Below are 23,737 nucleotides of genomic sequence, written 5' to 3' on the forward strand. Positions count from 1 at the left end.
ACTTATCTCCATACAGTCGAGGTTACCAGTATCTTTCTTATTTGATTGACGTGTTCTCAAAGCATGTTTGAGTTGCACGTCTGACATACAAAACGGAATGCGTGTTCAAAGAAAATGGTTGACAAAAGACAAAGGTACTACTTGTTTTAAAAAAAAATATGTTATAGAAATGAAGAATCTATCAAAATGTCGTAAAACCTATTGTCACCCTAATCAGTATCGTCGCCCTAAAACCTATTGTCACCCTAATCAGTATCATCCCCGTAAAACCTATTGTCACCCTAATCAGTATCATCCCCGTAAAACCTATTGTCACCCTAATCAGTATCATCCCCGTAAAACCTATTGTCACCCTAATCAGTATCATCCCCGTAAAACCTATTGTCACCCTAATCAGTATCATCCCCGTAAAACCTATTGTCACCCTAATCAGTATCATCCCCGTAAAACCTATTGTCACCCTAATCAGTATCATCCCCGTAAAACCTATTGTCACCCTAATCAATATCCTCCCCTTAAAACCTATTGTCACCCTAATCAATATCATCCCCGTAAAACCTATTGTCACCCTAATCAGTATCATCCCCGTAAAACCTATTGTCACCCTAATCAATATCCTCCCCTTAAAACCTATGGTCAAAATAATCAGTATCATCAACACATAATTCAAAGAAACACTTAAATTGCATCCTGCTCATTTGTTTCAAAGGATGGTGGCATTTTGTTCCATTAAAACTTTTTTTTTCTATCAATAATATAAGTAAAACAGTAACACAGACGAATAACGAGGAGTAGGAGGATGACAATCACGCCATTTATGATAATTGTGATGATCGTAATAATGTTATAGTGTTATAATTTCCCAGCAAGAAACAATGGTCACTTTATGTTAATTTCCCGTTTGAGACTTTTTCGCCATACTTCCATTAATACTGCGGGTGTGGCAGCGAGTCTTTATTGGGGGGGGGGGGTGTTTGTCAGTCAGGAAATGCAAAGTGCTTCCATTTTCAAGCGCAAAATCTCTGTCTCTCTGTCTGTCTGTCTCTCTCTCTCTCTCTCCCTCTCTCTCTCTCTCGCTCTCTCTCTCTCTGCAGATTGCGTACTTTTGTTACTCTTTACAAAAATATTTCTCGAACCCCTTTTACACAAAGTGGCATTCTTAAATTAAATTTGAAAAATTTCGTCTAAAAGTCTTTAATGCCATGCCATGATTTGCAATGGGGGAGGGGGGCTGATCATTGGAATTGTTTTTAAGCAAATTTCCGACCCCAAAATAGTTTGAAAAATAATTCTTGCTCAGATCAGTTCTAAAAAAATATCAGATTATGTATATTATATTTGTTTGAAAAATAAACAATCTCGAGGTAAAATACAAATTATCCTGTTTCGAAAGCCACCCATCTACCCGTTCTGAAAATGTCCTTACGTTAGTTTCTTGGGTATTCTTGGTAAGAAGGTCATGCAGTTATGTGTGTGAAAGAGTCCAATGCTGTAACACTAATATCAGGTCACTGCAGTGAAGCATTCGATTCCAAGAATGCACCTGATTTTTATTTCTTTCATTGATCTTCAATGGTAAGGCTTCTGTCTATGATCTAAGATTTTGGCAAGTTCTTGTTTAAACTTTGATTTTCAATGAGAAAACTTGTATAGGTATAAACATTGTGCAAGGGAAAGGCAGTGCTTCCAGTTCAGTAGATGTGCCCGACTATCAGCTGACCATGGTCGGATAACAATTTCCTCTCCTGCATAGGTGAAGCTTTCCGATATACACACAAGGAAATGCATTGCGGAAATGGCATTAAGTACTGCACGCTTTCGAAACTAAAATACGCATTCTCGAAAGAGCAAATTATCGGATGCATATGATTCAACAGATCTCTTTAAAAATAGCTGTTCCAGTTCCCCATCCGGCGTGATCAAACCTTCGTGATAGGTCAAACCAATCATAATGTACCTTTTATGAGGCGTAAATCCAAAGTCGATTGTCACGAAATGAGACTTGTGTAATTGTCTTTTTGCATGCTGCTTTGTATTATACACGGATTTTTATACAAATTAAGTGTTAGTCTATTTGCGGTATTTTGTTCTACGCAGGCAGCCTGATCCATTGCGTTTGTTTTGACTTGTTGTCAAGATGGCCGCTATCGCTTAACAGGCTTGAAGCAGCTGTTCAGCTTTTTGTGCCGTGTTTCATGATATATGTGCTTGTTGCCTGTCTTCGTCTACGTTACCGTGTTCATCGTGCATTAGCTGTTCAGTTCATATGTGTTTCTTCATCTCCTTGTTTTGGAAACAAGAACAGTTCGACTTTTTCTCATCTGTCTTGCTCCACTGCTACAACATCTTTTGTTGTTGAACAAGCCGCCATCACATGATACTCGCCAGTCAACCCATTTATGCTATGATGGACCCTCATTAATTGCTTTAAATGACCACTCCTTGGCTCTCCACACTACATTGTGCTCTAGACAAAACGAACTGGGACTACTACATTCATGATTACTTAAATGTAAACAGAAGCAAAAAAATAAACGTTGTTTCAAAGCTGGCCGGCGTAGAACAGGAAGAATTTCAGTTATCTCCCTTATGTCCTTTTCCGGCTCAACAATTTAAAAATTCGACCGTAAATTTAGTTAACCTAATTCAAATCCCTATTAAATCGTCAACCTTTGTGCCAACTATCCAAGAGATACCTCTGCGTATTGCATTATTCAATGCCCGGTCAGTAAGACCACCGGAAAAGCGCACAGAAATAGTTAATTTTATCAACGATCAGAATATAAACGTTCTCCTGAGAGAAACATGGCTAAAAACATCAGGCGATGAGCCCAAGTGCGCGAATCTAACACCCGCTGGTTACTCCATCAGGTCGTTCCTCCGCCACTCTCGCGGAGGTGGAATTGCTGTCATCACAAAGAACTCCATGATTAAACATCTTAACCACACCACATCTTTCAGTTTCTACAATACATCGTTTGAACTAGTACAAGCCACACTCACACTGGAACAAAGGTCAGTCCATTTTTTTTCTGCCTATACCGCCCTCCTCCTGGTTGAAAAAACATGCTAACTGAATCTCTCTTTTTGGAGCAGTTTCCGAATCTCCTGGATTATGGAAAATCAATAGGAGGCAACCTGATTATTCTTGGAGATTTCAACTTTCACTTTGACTGTCCCGGAAACACAAACACATCAAAACTCCTAGATTTCATTAATGTTTTCAACCATAAACAGTCAGTTAACCAACCCACCAATAAACATGGTCACATTTTAGACTGAATTCTTCATAGACCTGTTGATAATGTTCTACGGTTCTCACTGGTATCCCATGAACTTTCATCGGATCACTTCTGCTCACTGGTATCCCACGAACTTGCATTGGATCACTTCTGCATTATGTGCCATCTTCACGTATCAGTCCCTAACTCTCCACCTTTATTTGCTACATAGAGAAAGCTCCGTATGATAAATAGAACCAAACTAATGCATGACATCCAAGAAAACCTAGCAACTTGCTTACCTCCTACAGCAGAACAACTCGATAACTGCCTTTGTTCATTTCTCGACAAACATGCTCCAGCCACCAACTGCAGAGTATCAACTGCTAAAAGAGACCGCCGTAAAGCTGAGAGGCTTTGGCTTTCCACCAGACTCACTATTCATAAGCAAATCTATGAAGCCGCTAAGAAGAACGTACAAACATAGTCCATGCAGCGAAATCAGCCCACTACAGTTCTAAGATGATGGAAAGTTCAAATTGTAAAGAGCTCTTCGAGATTATTAACAAGCTAATGTTAAGGAACAAATGTACACCACTTCCAACTATTTTCTCTCCAGCCGACCTTCCGGACCTATTTGCTAATTTCTTCCGTGACAAAGTAAAAACCATTAGAGATAAGCTTGACAACACAATTTCAATTGATACAGAATATCAGCGGCAACCATTAGCAGCATTTGAATCTGTCTCTATGGATTTAGTACGTACAATCATGATGAAGAGTGCACCAAAGTCATGTGAATTTGATCACATTCGAACATCACTGCTGCTTGAGTGCTTAGATCCATTATTGCCTTCACTAACTGATGTTATTAATACCCCTCTCTCATACGGGGAATTCCCATCATTTTTCAAACCTGCCATTGTAAAGCCTCTGCTGAAGAAACCAACACTCGACCATAACGATTTAAAGAACTACCGCCCAGTTTCTAATGTTCCATTCATATAAAAAAATTCTTAGAAAAGGTTGTTCTATCCCAGCTTGTATCTCATCTGAACTCAAACAGTCATTTTAGCAATGTACAATTTGCATATCGCCCTTGCCTTTGCCACTGTACTGAAACGAATCTTCTAAAAGTACTTAATGACATTCCCTCTGCTTTGGATAGCGGAAAGATTACAGTACTCAAACAATCTATTTAGCAACGTAAAATCTGCATATCGCTCTTGCCACCGTACTGAAACTACTCTTCTAAAAGTAGTTAATGATATTCCCTGTGATTTGGATAGCGGAAAGATTACAGTCCTCACCCTCCTTGATTTGTCTGCAGCATTTGACACAATAGACCATGATATATTACTTCACCGTCTCCAGCATGTATTTGACATTCATGATACAGCCTTACTGTGGTTCAAGTCCTACATGGTTAACAGGACACAAATTGTGTCTGCAAATGGAATACACTCCAGTCCAGTTGATCTATGTTGTGGTGTTCCACAGGTGTCTGTTCTTGGACCTGTTCTTTTCATTCTATACGCTCAGCCGCTCTCTAGTGTCATAGATCATCATCCAGTGTCTCACCAATTATACGCTGATGACATCCAAATATAAAATCTAGCACCCAACTGAAGACGCATCAGCTGCATTCGCAAATATCTTTCAGTTGATGCCACTAAAACACATGTGTGTTCATTAGTACTTTCAAGACTGGACTAGTGTAACCCAATTCTGTCTGGTTCATCTCAATATCTACTCCAGAAACTTCAAAAACTTCAGAACACAGCTGCTGGGATCATACTTACAGTACCACGATCAGAGCACACCTCCCCGCTGCCCTGTACCCTACACTGGCTATCCATTCGATCCAGAATCAAACACAAGATTTGTTCTCTGTGCTACGCTTCACTGACAGACACCAGTCCGACATACCTATCCGACCTCACCCATGTGTACACACCAGCAAGATACTTACGCTCCTCTTCTGACAATCGTATACTCATTATTCCCACTATTAAAACGAAGTCGTATGGATAACGTTCTTTTGCATACCAGGGCTCAGGAACGTAGAATGAATTGCCCACTGAACTTAGACACAAAGACACAGTGATCCCATTCACGAGTGCTCTTAAAACTCACTTATTTCGACTGCAAGAACAAACTTAAAGACCTAATAATGTTTCCTACCTTAAATATTTTCAGCATGATTTTTTATGTTTTCAAATTTCATGGTGGTTGTTTTTTGTAATCATATCATTATATATGTTTTTTTGTGTTATAGGTGTTGTCTAATGTTGTAAAATGCTTAGAGCTTCTAAAGATTAGGCGCTATACAACGTCCTCATTATTTTTATTATTGTTATTACTATTATTATTATTATTAATGTTAGTACAATTCTTGATGTCCGTATTTATGCTATGGATAGTCTAACTCGCAGTATTTGACTGTATTCTGTGTAGCACATTCAAGGTCGAAGTTCAGCGTCCGGGGGGTGGGGGTCTTTCTTTTGGATTTAGCTTTCTATCAGTAATGGAACTGACCTTTTGTTTTTGACGTTTAGCTTTTTTCAATAATGAAGAAAAAATAAATTTGTATAATCCTTTTTTTAACCGGCAATTTTTCATTGTTTTTATTATTGGTTTCTGGCTTCTACCGTATTCCATGATTTAAGGAAAAAGAAGTAACTACATATTTTTCGTTTACAGTTGTAATGTTCCTATCATTTTGAGAAAGAAAATGAAACTGCGTCTAAAATGCATTTGTTTTCCTTCTTTATAACTGAAGTTTTACGTACACACTTGTTAAAGTTTCTATTTCTCTAAAGCTCAACAAGCATTGGCTCATAAAGCACTAAATGTAATGAATATGCTTATTTGTAATTTGAAGAAAAAAAACTTAAATTATAATGAATGTTTGAAACTGTTTGACATGTATGTTTTTACAGTGTTGAATTACGCATCAGGTGTATGGCATTTTCACCAAGCTGACGCCATTGAATTTCCAACAAAGGTTTTCATAATATTTGCTAAATCTAAAAATATCTACTTCTGACGTCAGTGATTATGTGCATGTTGAAAATGAATCAAATAATAGTATCAACTGGGCTACACTTCTTAAGAGACTTTAAACAGATTTGGTTTTGTTGAAGTGTGGATGTTTCCATATTCTATAAATTGCTCCAAGTTTATTCCAATTTCTAAACAAAGAGCTACTGATGCTTTTCTGTCAGACTGAAATGATAAATTAAAACATTCAAACAAACTGTCTGCATTTACACATATAAAAACCAACTTAGTTTTAGAAGATTTTTTGAAATACTTGCGTAACTATAAACATTGATCAGCTTTGACAAAACTCTCAGAGTGTCTCCCCATAATTGATAAACTAAACTAGGATATAATGAAGCAATAGAATCGATATAAGTGAAGGATTTGCATGTCTTATGCCAACCACAACACTGAATAGGAATACCATTTTATTTTCCGTATGCCCTGCGTACACTAGCTTGCGTATAAGCCTAATTCGAAAGTACTTCTGGAAAAAAAACATCCATTCACAAGTACATTTAATTCTTAACTTCTAACAACAAACAAGACAATAATATGTTCAGTAGCGAAATTTGTTTACGAAACGTTTAAAAGAGATATAGATTATTATTTCTCAAGTAGTTTATTAACAAAATTGTGTATATTTCTCCATCCTCCCCTTTCCTGATTTCGATAAATACCGTGATGGTTTCATTTTAAAGCTGCACATATAGCATTGATAACCACACAGTATTTGTAATAATTCTAATATGTATTACATAAGCATGGAAATGCTTATCATAATAAATAATCGAATTGTATTTGTGGACCATGTAAAGTTCATGAACAATCATCCTCACCAGGATTGTATAAGAAAGTGTTGGAAAAAAATCATTACGATTTTCGAGGATAGTCGGGGTTATATGTGATACAAATATATTTAATTAGTCATGATACATACGAAAATACTAGCAGAACTATACCGTCAGGTGAGATATAGTAACAGACGGTACTTAAATGTGGATAATATTCGATGTACATTTCTGTATTGGCGAATTAAATCCGTTGGACGAGGGAGAGAGAGACAGCACCATCCCCGTGAAATTATAATGGTTGTTCCCTAATCCACACTGTATTTCAGTACGTTCATTTATGTCGTAGTGTATAGTTGCATACTGATCACTTTAATTTATGGTAATGAAATAAATGCCAAAGCTAGTTTCGTTTTACCTTTTGGAATTATGCATGTGTATTTTGCTGAATGTACGTACTTTAAGGAGTTTTACAAATGACTTGCCTAATGTACGTACTGTAAGGAGTTTTACAAATGATTTGCCTAATGTACGTACTGTAAGCAGTTTTACAAATGACTGGCCTAATGTACGTACTGTAAGGAGTTTTACAAATGATTTGCCTAATGGACGTACTGTAAGAAGCTTTACAAATGATTTGCCTGATGTACGTACTGTACGGAGTTTTACAAGTGACTTGCCTAACGGACGTACTGTATGGAATTTTACAAATGATTCGCTATAGCACTCGCAATAAAATGCAAGAGCTTGAGATCCTATCTCACGTTTTCTAAAACTGAATTGCTTCACGAGAATGTGATTGCTAAATTCAGGACTTGTACTACCGATATAAAAGGATGATGATTTGAAATCACAGACAAAAGGCACTTTGCCTTCTGAAGAAAAAAAGCCTCTTGGATATCAGTAAAACACGCGCCAGCTAACAAGAGCATTTGTATTGTTATCTTGTCACTGTAATTAGCTATCGTTCTTCACTACATTTATTGACGTGACCAAGGCGTTCGACACAGTCAGCAGAGATGGACTTTGGAAGATAATGGAAAATTTCGGCAGCCCGTATAAGTTCATCAGGGTCATTAGCCAGTTCCACGATGACATGATGGCCCACGTAATGGACTATGGCGAATCCGCAGATGCCTTCCCAGTCACAAATGGCATCAAACGAGGCTGCGTTCTGGCACCAACACTCTTCAGCATGATGTTCACTGCCATGCTAACAGATGTGTTCCAAAAAGTGATGAGGGCATCAACATCAGATACGGGACTGACGGGAAGTTTTTCAATCCCTGGCGACTGCAGGCAGTCACGAAGGTGAAAGAAACAGTTATCAGGTATTTCCTCATTGCTGACGACTGTGTCTTCAATGCCAGCTCAAAAGATTACATGCAGAGCAGCATGGACAGGTTCAATGAGGCATGTAACAACTACGGCATTACAATCAGCATCAAAATACTGAAATCATGTAACAACCTGTTTGCCATCACAGTGAAAGGTCAGAAACTTCAGCTTCACGTATTTGGGCAGCAACCTTTCAAGAGCAGTCAACATTGACAATGAGGTCAACAACATAATTACCAATCCAGCCCAGCCTTCGGGAGACTACATGGGAATGTGGGATACCACAGAGGATTCAGTCTTACCACCAAGCTGAAAGCATACCGTGCTGCAGTCCTCACTATCACTCTGTATGCAAGCAAGGCGTGGAGTGTCGATAGACGACATTCACGACAACTCAATTTCACATGAGCTTACTCCGTAGGAACATGCGGATAGGGGCGGTAAGACAAAAATCCCGATGCAGAGAGTACTAGTTCGATGGGCAGGACCCATCGTCCGTATGCCTGAAGAATATATTCCAAGTCAGATACTCTATGGCAAACTCTGCGAGGGAAAGCGCGCTGTTGGAGGACCAAAAAAAACGGCGGCTCAGCAGAAAATGTGCCACTTGTAAGGCCAGAGCTGCCAGCACCTCTACTTTTATTCCAACCCTTGCGGGCTCCACATGCCGGAGAGGCTTCCGTTCCCGGATTGGATGGATAAACATTCAAGTGTATGTGCGTGTTGTAGGCAGAGCATATGTATTTGCAGATGAATTCAATATTTTTCTAGGTTGTCTTTATGTTAATTGGATTCAACATTACATGTTGTTGTCTTAAGAAGACAGTGATTGTGTCATGATTTAGAAAATTTCTTTTGTAACCCTGACTGTATCTTTATTGTCGTATGGGTATCAGATGTACATATTTGTACAGTAAATAAAGAAGACCTTTGAATTGTAGATGATAATGTTTAATGATTCAGGCTTTTTTTAGATATTTATTATACAAGCAAACGTATCATCTGCATGTCCTATTTACGCATGTTCATGATATATATGAATAGCACTTTACATCGTCCACTTACACGTTCCGTTTATCAGCTGATTCACAGATTACTTGATATGAAAGACTTTAAGCCACCAGACAAAGTTTACAATCATACTTTGGGGTCGAACCTGAATAAAAACCATTAGAGATCGTCGCATAAGACACCCGACCCACGGTTTTTGTCCCACTGAATTTAGGAAAGTGGTAGACCTATTGTAGTTCGCCTATGTGAGGAAATAATATGTGTGCGCAAAGAGGAAGTGATGTTGTACTGTGATTAAACAGCACTTGATCATAGAACTAAGCAATGTTTGCATTATTATTTTAGTCATCTATTCCGCCTGTCATCTAGATAGATAATGTTTACATTGCTATTTGAGTCATAAAATATACCTGCAAGACCGGTTCATGTCAAGTGTTAGAGAGTGGGGTCCTTGACTTTACTCAAAATGGTACCAAAACAAATTATGTGTCTATTTCCTTCGTGTCTATTTACCCCGAGTCTGAATCATACCCAATAAACTAGTGCATTAATAAATCGAGGTCAAATTTCAAGTGACTGTACATTTGTATGTGTATATCTTGTCTTAGACTGGAGAGAGTGGGTCTTTCTGGACACCTCAGAAATCTCATCCGATCATGCCCTGACCTGTCGTCCGGATAACAAATAAACACGTTGCTATTTGACTCATCTATTCCACCTGTCATCTGGATAACAAATAAACACGTTGCTATTTGACTCATCTATTCCGCCTGTCATCTGAATAAAAAAATGGATACGTTGCTGTTTGACTCATCTATTACATGTTATCTGGATAGAAAATGTTCTCATTATTATCAAGTGATTATTTCAGTCTATCATCTAGATATGAGACACTCACATTACTGCTTGAGCAATTATGGCAACCTATCATCTTGCGTCGGAATCCCTGTTTGTGCAATATTCAATCTATCGTTTCGATTAAAATGTTATGTGAAAAATAACCTCCTTCTCGACAGAAAGTACTCCATCTTGAGCCAGTCAGACCTAGAACTATTCCTAGAAGCAGACATACAGTTACATGAAATATACATTTTGGATAACAGATTACACAATCTATATACTCTTTGAACAATATAACATTAGAATGGAGTCAGAACTGATTTTTTAGACTGCACGCGTTTTCCTCTTTTATCGTCTTAACTCACATCCAAACTCGTAATTTCACTGATCTTATTCCCACTCTTTCTTAAACAAATATTCTGTTCTATGTTTTCCAATCAGTCCTTTTTTAAGCGTGGGTCGTAATGAGGAACGTCATTAAGCCTTTGTGAGAGCTAACATAACAACTTCAATCCAATGAATACCTTGATTAAATGCCTTTAGAAAATTCATTAGGCCTTTTGTGTGAGCTGACTTAACGACCTGATTCCAATGAATAACTTAATTGGCATCCTTTAGAATATTCATTAGGCTCTTTGTGAGAGCTGGCTTAATCAACCGATTCCAGTGAATAGCTTGACTGGCATCCTTTAGAATTTTTATTAGGTTTTTTTGCGAGAGCTGACTTAACCAACTGATTCCAATGAATAGGTTGACTGGAATCCTCTAGAATATTCATTACGCCTTTTGTGAGAGCTGACTTAATCAACCGATGATATTGAATAGCTTAACTGGCATCCTTTAGAATAATCATTTCAGTATAGGTAACGTTACATATTATATGGTCTGATGAGAAATGTAAAGTAAACGTGGTGTCAACGCCTTGTATAATAGCCTAACCTTTTACTGGAATATTCATAAGGCCTGGCTCATTCGAAAAAATAGACAAACCAGAAGCTGTGCATGCAACTTGCGTACATGATTCGAAAAATTCTCTTATTCACAACCAGTACGCATCGTGTATGAATGTCACCATACCTATTTTTCTCAGGTGGACAAGACCTTAATAACTATTCTATTGAAGGGACAAATGGGTATGTCATTTTTGTTGGCATATATCCTTCCATTTTTGTTATTCTTTTAAGAACACATACGTTTTACAGTTTCAAAAACACCTTGAAAGTTAGAGGGGAAGTGAGAAAGAATAGTAATACAATCAGAATCTTTAAGCCTCTCTATCCAGGTATTAGTCCTTATTAGGAATGCGTGCAGTTATTTACCTATTACCACAAAAGTTTCCTCCCTTACGTTTACATTTAGCAGAAGTCTGCACTTCGTCATCGAATCGTAATAAGATATGCCGGATGAAAATCGTACTCATCCTTAGCGGCGCCAACTTCCCTTTCCTGATTTTAGATCCAGCTAAATCGTTTTGTCCGCCATATAGACCTTGGTTTAAAGACTTAAATTAATACGTTATTAAACGTGTTTTTACGTGATATAATCGCAAGGAAAACGGATACAACCCATTATTATCGATAAGAAAGGAACCATTAAAATAACATCTCTCAACTTTCTTTGAAAGAGTAAAACAGTGATATGTTTACAGTTATATACAACAACTCGGTACCAGCTTCCTACTACTATTTATGTTTCTTTTATTTTATTTTCAGAGATGAATACGAAAATGGATGAACAAAAATGGTGCTGAGGATCAATGGTTTTCGTCATTCATTAAATAAGAATGGATATTTTTTATACACAAGGAACATGTTACGTGTCTTTATATCTACATCAGTCGAAAAAGCAATACATATCCTGCTAGGTAAAGAACTAATTTAGTATGTTAAGCAGTATTATCAAGAATGTAGCAATTGAATATCCACAGAAAGATTTGCTGATTTGCGCAGCCAACGAGTTAAAGCCTGGATGAGTGAACAAGAAATCAGATGAGTCAGCATGTTATGTGAAATATGTGTTTAGTATGTCACAGTTGCTTGTTTTTCACGCCTGCTAATCAGATAAATTTTACACAAGCTATGAGCTAATCAGTTAAAGAACACACCCAAATAAATACTACACACAAAGTGTCAGTGACATCGTAAAGAAGCCACGAACTCTTGAATTCTTAATGCGTATATATTAGCTCAAGCACACGCCAAGAAACGTCTGAAACGAGAATGGAAAATCACAGCATAACAGTAGAAAAATCCCTTCGGAGTAGCCGTAATAGGGAATCCACAGCTCTACGGTTGCCCGTACTGAATCGACGTTATTCACATGATGACGACGTCATGACCACAGACATTGACTACTTTGAAGACGACCTTTTTGACGTCATATTGAGAAATGATAGGAGTGCTTTGCTGGAGTACCTGAAGAAAGGTCTTGACCCCGATCACGTCTTTCGGAGCAGGGAGAGACAAGATCGCCTCGGCAAGACGATATTGGAAACAGCAGTTACTGCCGGTCACAAGGATATTGTTAAGTTACTGATCGAGAACAGGTGTAATCCAGATCTTATGTACATAATTAATATCAACGATTACGCCTACCTTCTTCAGCCATATAAGAAAAAGAATCATTTGAAGATGACGTGCATGTATCGTTGTATAGTAAAGGAGGATGTGGATATGATTAAACTTTTGGTGCAAGGCGGAAGTGACGTCAACATATATGACGATCGGGGGTGCTCCGCTCTGTGGCACGCAGTGGATTTGGATAACTACCAAATGGTGAAAGCTATGGTACAGTGTAAGCGCGTTGACGTTAATGTTGCCGACAGGACGATGCTTCGGCCGATCCATGTCGCTTCGATGCGAGGCAACACCAAAATGGTGTCTCTGCTAATTTCTAAAGGAGCAGAAGTCGATCCTGTGCAGCTTCGTGGGTCAACAGCACTAATTCTTGCGTGTCGCAAGGGCTGCTACGAAACTGTACGACTATTGATACTTAATGGAGCCGATCCGAATCATGTCGGATACAATGGTCACATGCCACTGTCGACTGTACTACAATGGAGTCTTGATATTCGCCTTCCTATTATGCTTTTGGAAAGCGGCGCAAGCGTGGATCCAGATCTTGTAAAAAAGTGTACACAGGAGAAATTGCCTATTATAAAGGATCACCCTGATCTTCTTGAGATACTAAAATCAAGTTCGGAAACACCGAGGACGCTGAAAATTCAGTGCTGTCTGCTTCTTAGACGGACTTTAGTAAACTGCAAGGTAAAGCTTCACCTTATGAAGAAGGTGGAACAACTCCCTCTTCCTAGGTTGATTAAAGAGTTCTTGTTGCTAGGACATTTATTATGAAGAATCCATTTTGCTCGAGACACTTTGGACTTAAATTACCATCGGTGCCAGAAATATGCATACTCATTAGTTCCAAGAGCAGTGAATCAAAATTGAAGGAAAAAAATCCGTTACTGTAATTACATGCCCATTATTGCCAACCAAAAAAATCATCTCTGAAAGAAATATAAATTTGTCTTTCGAATGAAAAAGTCTGATAAAATTGTCGATCATTAACGTCCTTGTAAAGAAATTTGTTTAATGTCAAGCATGCTTCGTAAATACTGTATGTTGTGAGAGAGAATAACCGTTGCAGTTCGTGGGTTGCTGCACTATGTTTCACACCACGTTCTTGAAATGACGTGCTCTAAAACTAATAAACCAACAACCATTAGCCACATCGATCAAAGTGAAAGCTGTAAAATTGGGAGAGAAAAAAAAAACTCTCTACGAATATAAGGGTTAGGTTTATAAGCTCTTAGCACCGATTAATAGGCCGATAATCAGCAGTGGCAACGAGATTTGTATTCTGATGGTCGTAAAATATCTTTATCGAGACAAATGTATCTGTCTGTTTCCACCTATTGGATCAGACTTCGTACTGTCCGACATTATGTGTGTCTACAACATAGAAATGATGGTTCGACCTCCTGGTTTATGCAAAGTTCACCATTTATCTTCCAACCATAGGTGTAAATTATTTAATAAGACTTTATGTTATCATTCCTTTCTCCAAAATGCAACGGTATCAAAGATTACGAACTCGAAACATTCGTGCATGTCGATAGAATTCTCGTAGATCGGTCCTTACATCACATACTTTTGAACACGAGATTTCTACTGCAATTCACAGTTCTATCATGTCGATTGGTTTAATTTTTACAGGACCCACGAATGCGATCTGGAACTGGGGAAGTGTAAACATGAAAGTGCTAAATCAAGGATTATGTGTTTATTGGGTTTGTTTTTTATTTTTAAAAGATGTGTTTTATGCGAATTAATTACGTAGAGGATACAGGTTTTATGGACTAATTTTCTGGCAAATATTCTGAGTCTAAAGAAGCAATTCCATGTTGTCCTTATCTTTAAGATTTTGCGAAGCTTTTTTTTCTTAATTATAGTTTAGGGCATTGTTTTGTTATAAACGATCATATCTACCTGGAATCTAATATATATATATATATATATATATATATATATATATATATATATATATATATATATATATATATATAGTAATAAATTTATAGGTTGCGCAATTTGTTTATAGCGCTCCGTTTTAAGGATTTCGTAGATGATTGTGATTACTTGTTTGATTATGGGAAGTTGGACCTGAGGGAAATATTTCTCAGACCGAAGTAATTAACCAGTTACTAGGAGCAAACGTCAATGAGTGAAGTGTTAGTAAGTTTCCCTGATGCCATGATTTACTTTTAATGAGTTCAGATCAGAGCCGCATGGCTGTCCCTGAGTTCAATAGTCCTTATTAATATCTAGTTGTATATATTGATTGTGTGAATCCAGCTGCAGCATTTATGAATGGGGACTGGTACATTACACAGTGGAATGAACGAGAAGGAACTGTTCCGTCGTCGGTAGGCGCCGTTTATTGTTGCCATGGTGGTAAATGTGATGCAATTTGAAAGGCGAAGTGTGGCTTAAAACCACGATTTGACTGGTATAAGGTGCCGTAGTAAAAAATAGTTCTCTGTATTAGGTGGTTGAGAAGTGTAGTTTTACGGCGTGAAATGCTGACGGTACGTTATGGAACATAATGAAAAGAAACCATGCATTTGTGCGATTGATAAAAATTGGGAAGTTGTGAGATCTGTAGTCTTGTATTAATTAGAGTAAAATTACTTATAGAATGGGCAGGTTGGACTTTCCAGTTTACAACATTAGTTGTATGGAAGTGATTGGAATGAGGGGAAGCTTATGACTCCTAGTGGAATCGCGGCAGGATTTGATATCGATCTGTCAAGAGAACAAGTAACCCCTTGGATTGTTTGTTACTACATGTATCCAGCTATATATATATTGATATGTATATATATATATATATATATATATATATATATATATATATATATATATATATATATATATATATATATATACAGATAGAGAGAGACAGAAAGAAGAACTAATAATTTTAATGTAAAATAAGAAATCGTGGAAGCGGAACTGGAACCTAGGTGAATAATCGTAATTTATATCATTGGGCTTCTTAAAATCATTAATATTTTGGAAAAGTAACATTTTTGAGTGCTATAGTCACAAAGTCTTTTGTAAAGTACATCTGGAACTTTTGTACTTTTGTAGTAGGCAAGGTTAAACCCACTGAAGGATAGTTTTTGTACATAACACATCCATGAAAGCAAGATTAAATAGGTGAGCTCTTTCTTTTTTTTTAAATACAAATTTTAGGGGATCTTTTTGGGGGGGGGGGTTCCTGAGAAGGTTGAAGAATCTTCATAAGAGTATCAATTGATGTCAACTTTTTTCTTTTCTTCTTATCACGATATCTTTTTCTACTATCAGAAATCAAGATTCACTCCATAAGATTTTAATTGTTTGAAAGCCTTTTAAATGAATGAGTTGAAGATCGCGACTCTCCATGAAAGAATATGTTTTAGGAAAGCTACATTTATGTTTAACCTTCTGATATTTCCATGTCAAGATAATTAAATGACTGTTCATTAAAAGGACCAATATTACTAATACTAGTTTCTCGTCTATCGATACTGCGCTCGACGTCATCTAATAACTTTCTTCTTCCTAAGCCCATAACTGAATCGTATAAATATAGTTTAGCTTTTTCTGGTCTAACTATTGGAACTGTCTACGTAAAGATGATTAACTAATTATTTGAACTGTCTACGTAAAGATGATTAACTAATTATTTGAACTGTCTACGTAAAGATGAATAACTAATTATCTGAACTGTCTACGTAAAGATGAATAACTAATTATTTGAACTGTCTACGTAAAGATGAATAATTATTTGAACTGTCTAAGTAAAGATGAATAACTAATTATTTGAACTAAGCAAAGATGAATAACTAATTATTTGAACTGTCTACGTAAAGATGAATAACTAATTATTTGAACTGTCTTAGTAAAAATGAATAATTATTTGAACTGTCTAAGTAAAGATGAATAACTAATTATTTGAACTGTCTACGTAAAGATGAATAATTATTTGAACTGTCTAAGTAAAGATGATTAACTAATTATTTGAACTGTCTACGTAAAGATGAATAACTAATTATTTGAACTGTCTGCGTAAAGATGAATAACTAATTATTTGAACTGTCTACGTAAAGATGATTAACTAATTATTTGAACTGTATACGTAAAGATGAATAACTAATTATTTGAACTGTCTACGTAAAGATGATTAGCTAATTATTTGAACTGTCTACGTAAAGATGAATAACTAATTATTTGAACTGTCTACGTAAAGATGATTAACTAATTATTTGAACTGTATACGTAAAGATGAATAACTAATTATTTGAACTGTCTACGTAAAGATGATTAACTAATTATTTGAACTGTATACGTAAAGATGAATAACTAATTATTTGAACTGTCTACGTAAAGATGAATAACTAATTATTTGAACTGTCTACGTAAAGATGAATAACTAATTATTTGAACTGTCTACATAAAGATGAATAACTAATTATCTGAACTGTCTACGTAAAGATGAATAACTAATTATCTGATCTAAGTAAAGATGATTGAGACGCATAATCAGCACTTACCTTTCATCACAGATTTTTAAATCGATGCAATGCAGATTTCTAAAAGAGGTTATGCGTATTCATATATTATTTTAAAAATCTCATGTGTGTGTGTGTGTGTGTGTGTGACACTTGTTTCTTAGCGGCATTTGATGTATTTTGCCTGTACATATGTAGCTAAACGAGGACCAGACAGGATAATATTTTTGGGTTAAAAATTGTTGTTGTTGTTGTCGTTGTGGGGTTTAACGCCATTTTTCAGCACACGATAGGCTATACATGGCGGCCAGTATTAATGGTGGAGGAAGAACCCGGGAAAACCCCGGAAAGAACCACCGACTCACGAGGAGTTACTGGCAAGCTTTCTCACATACCAACATTGGCCGAATCCGTTAAACATTGTATCACCCTCATAAAATAAAGACATGTAGTAGTAGTAGTTCATGACGTATTACCGAAAAAGCAGAGACTTCGATGTCATAGACTGAAGAGGACTTTGTGATGCTAATGCAAAGCTAGTTATGGAGGATGAGAGATCGACTTATTCTCTTTTTCATAGTTTATCCAATATCTGTTTGCAGTTTTGCAATCTCTCTAAAATGAATTGTAGCGTTTAGGGAAATTAGTATTTTATGTATGACATAAGACTATTCCACTAGTGCAAAAACGGTGGTAACTTATCATTTGGAACACACTATTGCTTTTCTGTAAAATGTACTGTTATTGAGTGATACAATATAAACTGGAGGGAGAGTAGTAAAATGGCAGGGAACCAAGTGATACGCTAAAATATGCAAGGCAAATCAAACCACGTCAAAAACGTCATGTAATACTTCTGTGGAATAATTGCCTCATGTTCAGTAAAAATAAGTTCTCTTGCAAGTTCATGCTTAAAAAGAAAAATTGGGAATATTTCAGCCATGAATTAGTCATCTTAGTCGAGTCGCTTGTGGGGCCCCGAGAGATCGAGTGCGGTTGCCTTTACAGATCGCTGAAATCTCATCTCTGTTCGTGTGGGTTCTAGTCTGGGACTCGACCATCTTTGCAACTGACTGGTATTTGTTTAAGCAAGTGATGAGTACGATGTTGTCTGGCAAAATACGTTATTTCTCTCAGCTAATTACCCATAATTTTATCTAAACCACTGCTACAATCTCAGTTGACCATTTCGAACTAAAAGATAACAAAGTTTCTGAGTTCCACTCAGAGTTCGAGTTTGAAATTCCTTTCCTGATAATGTTATTTTTACTATTACTGGTATCTTTGGCTGCCAAAGATACCGTACAGCCAACCACCACCATCGATATTTCTTACTGTATAAATTATAATCCCGTTTTTGGTGTGTACGAGCGTTTAGTTTTCTCTCGCATTATCCACTGTATTGTCCAAAATTGGCAACCCGACCACTTTCCGGATATCAGGAATAAACCCACAAAATCATACGGACCAATGTTATAATGCTTTTTGATGTACGATGTTTATCAAAATAAAAAGCAGCGTTGTATTAACATTGTTATTAGGCTGGCAAAGTTTTGAGGATAAATACTGTAGTAAAGCAGTTCTTTAAATGGCGCCATATCGTATTCTAATTGGCTGATACCAAAGACGACAGCACTGATAAAATTGTGGCGGGTTGCAAAGACCTATTGACTAGATTCAAAACTGGGCATGTATTCTTTAAACTTTCTGGCACGAAACTCAATACGAGGTCAGATATTGAACTCTTGTAACTTAATTCGAATAAATTAGAAACGAAGGACTGAAGAACGCAATCACCTGAAGTTTCTGGTAATAAGCAGACGAGATCAGCATGTTTGCAGTCATATCAAAATATGTCATACCAAGCATGCAGTTCTGAATTATGAGAGAAAACTGATACCCAGGACATGGGGTGAGGGTGAAGCACACAAGTTTGTGCGGAGAAAATTAAAATTTGCCACTGTCTGTGTGTGTGGGTTACTTTTTGCCAGATATTCTTAATAACCAGCTACCAATGCCGTCTTGCGAGTTTTCAGAAATTTGACGATCTCACTTGTGCTATTTAACTCCAGACACTTATGCCAAAATTTACAAGTTGCGTACCTCTTCAACATGATTTTAAATCAGAGGATTCTCCGTATTTTTCGTCCCCCCTCCCCCTCCCCCCCCCCCCCCCGTAAGAAAAGAAATCGTAATTGTGACAGTGGCAGCCATATTAAATAACTCTGCACCGTCGTCGCTCAGTAAATGCTATATGAAGATTTACTCTTCAGTTTTAGAAATTACCCCTGTTCCAACCAGTCTGGCGGACACGATGTATGTTAAGAGTCTTTATAATTTATTTGTTGCGATCGCTTGCCAAAAGTGAATCTAATACATGTATAAATTGTAATTTGAGTAAGAATGTGTTAATATGTGCATTCGCCAAACAAAAATTAAACCATGCGTACTGGAGGAGTTCCGTAGTCAAATCTTTAGTTTCGGATCTGCGGAGTTTTCGCTCGTTATCAGGTTCTTCAGTTTCAAAGGTAAGTAGATTATGTATATAGCTCACAATCCCATAATACCTAAATGGTGTGTGTGTGTGTGTGTGATTTAGATTTTTAACGAAGCTTTAACAATTTTTCAGTCATATCGCTACGATGTCTGCAGTGTGACGTTTTTAATGATGTCTAGCACTGGGGCATCATGCCGCAGACATGTAGCATGATGTCCCACTCAGTAACATTATCCTGACACCAGGCCGATCGGTCCTAACACTAACCTCTTAATGCTGAGCGCCAAGCGAGGCAGCTGTTAGTACCATTTTTGTAAGTCTTTAGTATGACTCGGCCGGGGTTCGAACCCACAACCTCCCACATCCGAGGCGGACGCTCTAACCACCAGGCCACCGGAGTGAAAGTGATCGATTTGAAAAACACTGGAAGTTAAGAAGTTTGAATTCGAATTTATTTAATGAAAATGAGCATATAACGAGGAAATCACGTGATGTAATAGTACGTCACTGTGTGCATAAAATTAAAGTATTAATTCATAAAAAATATATATATATATTTAAAAGTTACTGCATTTGTATTGGAAAATATGAACGTTTCTTTTTCTTCAGATGGATATTGCACGACCTGTGGGAGTGAAGTATCCATCCGAGAAAACGAGTTCATATTTTCCCATTCAAATTCAGTAACCTTTTTTTAAATTATATATTCATTTTCTCACTCAAACGTTTGCACATTGTACAGCCCAGCGACCTTTGAACTTAGTCGCGCGCAAGACATCTGTTTAAAAATGAATTGTTGTTTTGGTTTACTTAAAAATGAAATTTAGAGTAATATTGTGAATGCATGGATTTTGTTAATGGTTGTGCAGTATCCATCCGAAGAAAGAAAAAACTCGTTCATATTTTCCCATACAAATGCAGTAACCTATAATTATTACCATTCTTATGAACATGCTAATGCCCTGTTACATGCATCTTACTGTCGGAGGGACCCCAGCTATGACGTGTATCATAAAGCGTGTATCAAAATAGTTACACATAGAAAATTGAAAAACAGCTATTATGTGATTTCATTTAGCCAGCTGAAAGAATACTTTTTCGTCGTCTTGGCTGATTGGTTCTGACGCTCTTAGTTTCCCATAGTTCTGAGGCTCTTAGTTTCCCCACCAAAATTCTCAGTTGCATATTTTTCTAGAATCTCGTATTTTGACAGACTTGTACAATGGTCGTTTCTGATACGAGAGCCCTTGACCTCAATAAGCTTTAATATGCTATACCTTTAGACACCCTAGAGAGTACTGGTCATGGACCTAATCATTCTATTGGCGAAAAGTTACGAACATTCTCCTAAATAACTTTTTTCAATGATCAGAATGGTATTTTCAATTGCTGCGTCTCTCACGTTTACTGTTGACATTGGGAATATCACATATCACATTCATTCATTTGCTGGTTTGAAAGTTTCGTTTCTGACTCAGTGAACTCGTCCACGTCGTTTATTTTATCATCTATACCTTTAAATGGACGAAATAGCTTGTTTAGTTCATTCAAAAGCAAATGGAATCAACCAAACCCTATAGCGTCTACTACATGAATGTCCATGATTTATTTACAAAGTAGTTCCTAATACACTATACTATTTTTAGGCACGCGTGTCAGACCCGTGCATACACTAAGGTTATAAGATGGCGACCTTATCCTGTGAGAAAGCCTGTCGTCAGAGGAGGTCGCCATCTTATAACCTAAGCGACCGCCATAGCTTCAAGTTAAAAAAAAAAAAAATTCAGGGCTACCCCATGCTCTCGAAAAGAAATAACATTCCATTGCCTATGATATGTTAGTCAGTTAGAAGAAAAAATACAGAAGTGAGTCTATCAGCACATGATTTCTTTATCTTGGTTAGAAAGTGCGACTCTAAGTCCTTCGTTTCCGTCGCTTATCAAAATTTTAAAAAATAGTAATGTTTTGTAAAAAAGTGAGTGAGTGTTTCTTTTAGGTTTATGCGTTTTTTTTTGTTGGTGATAATATGGATAATGTAAGTTCGGTTACAACGAAATTAAAAGAATTAGGCCCAGAACTCGGTGTGGAGGGAAGAAATATACGCAACAGTAGCGGGAGCAAGAAATGCAGACCTAGCCAGTTAGCACTCCACCCACCTCGAGAACACAAATAACATCTAGTCAACATCCGACTATACCTAACAAACAACCTGCCCCGGAAAGAGTGGTGGCAAAACAAAGGGCCAATTATGTTAGACAAACGGTATGGCAAACTCAAATGTAATTATCGGAGGCACTACGTTCTTTTCTGGGGCCCCGAGTGGCCGAGTGGTCTAAAGCGCTCTCCGTTACGGATCACTGTCATCTCACCTTTGTCTGCGTGGGTTCGAGTCTCGGATTCGGCTAATGTGGGTATGTGAGAAAGCTTGCCAGTAGCTTCTCGTGGGTCGGTGGTTCTTTCCGGGTTTTTCCCGGGTTCTTCCTCCACCATTAATACTGGCCGCCATGTATAGCCTATCGCGTGCTGAAAAATGGCGTTAAACACTACAACAACAACAACGTTCTTTTCTCACTCCGATACTGCAGGCAATCTCAGCTGAAAGAACAACCACAACAACAATAACAGCGACAGACACCATAGCAGCGGACTTGAAACTATCTACCTCAACTAAAGAATTAGTATCAGAACCAGAAGAGGAAACTGAGGCGGTTGAGGAGGAGGAGGGGGACGCTGACACTCGTTGAGAAGTACACCGAAATGGGACTAGATCAAGCATTGTATGACGTCAACAAAGCAGGGTAGTTTATTAGAGTCATACAATACGTTGCCTACAAATCTCTAGACACCTTTAAACCAAGACCTTCTCAATGGGGATTAGGGTCAGAGTTCTTCCCCAATTCTACAGACAAACCTACACTGGATACCCCCTCAGTCAACTGGTAGAAGCCGCTGCTTACATTGCCGCCCATCATGGCTACGCATTTCCTGATATCAAGAATCATGAGACTAGGAGTGCGAGAAAGAACGTGAAAGCAAAAGAGAGACGTGTTACCTTCTAACAGAAAAAAACAGCCTTTTTTAGGGCTCCAAAAGATTGCTTTTTATTAACTAGGGAACCATATTTGGCTTGGTATCCCTCCTTGACTAAACTATTCTCGAAACAAACTTGACCCATTGGAACACCGCAACAAACTTAACTTTTTAAACCTAACAGTGACCAAACTGGTATATGTCTCTTAGACATAATAATTTAAATAAGATCAGTATGGCTATTTTTATGTACACTACACTAAGTACTAATATTAGATAGATATGTTAGGAAGTAGGAAATTTAACAGACTCGTTAGATTTGAACTAATTGCACAAGTGGTTAATACATTATTGGTACTTTTTACTGTCTATTAGCAAAAACGGGACTTGATTTGAAATAAGTACGGGCTAGCGTTCTGTTGAGTACTTAACACCCATGGCTGTCTTTTTGAGCACCTTTTTTCCTCCTTTACCACGCTCGGACAGAAAAATGAGTGTGTGGTGAGACTATTCCCACTCATGTTTAAAGCCTTTCAGTCAGGTTGTTAAGGACTAGTTAGTCCTACACCTGCGTGGCTAAATTTAAAAGTAGTCTGTGAGTACATAAAAGCCTGGGGATGAGGCTCTCTTTCCTTCCCCAGGAGTAATTAAAAATCACGCGGTGCGTTATTAAACCAGTGATATATGCTCCATTAGAGCGAAAATCACTTTAATTCAAGTAAGCAAGCAAGCAAGTTCGGGTACCGTCTCTAGCACTCTTGATGACACCAACTGTCTGGGTTATTTTCTTTCTTGCAAGCCCCTATGTTCCACTTCTGTTTGTGATAATAACTTGTGATACTTCACATTTTCTAAAGTGGAAATCTTTACAAGCCGTACAAAATACAAAACTTATGTGACTTTG

General features: G+C 37.4%; 1 protein-coding gene across 1 annotated transcript in view; it reads left to right on the forward strand.

The window, feature by feature from the left end:
- The window catches only part of LOC149786422 (ankyrin repeat and SOCS box protein 16-like), a 43,028-nt gene extending 26,750 nt beyond the window's left edge, over window positions 1–16,278 (forward strand). Inside the window, exon 2 of the mRNA XM_089976859.1 lies at window positions 11,959–16,278. Within this exon, the coding sequence (XP_089832985.1) occupies window positions 12,466–13,599 (1,134 nt within the window). The 5' untranslated portion in view covers window positions 11,959–12,465 and the 3' untranslated portion in view covers window positions 13,600–16,278. The remainder of the gene's footprint in view (window positions 1–11,958) is intronic.
- Window positions 16,279–23,737: the final 7,459 nt, after the last annotated feature.

This window comes from Sinohyriopsis cumingii, chromosome 12 (genome assembly GCF_028554795.1).
Source record: "Sinohyriopsis cumingii isolate HCF-2022 chromosome 12, ASM2855479v2, whole genome shotgun sequence".
NCBI classification, from domain to species: domain Eukaryota; kingdom Metazoa; phylum Mollusca; class Bivalvia; order Unionida; family Unionidae; genus Sinohyriopsis; species Sinohyriopsis cumingii.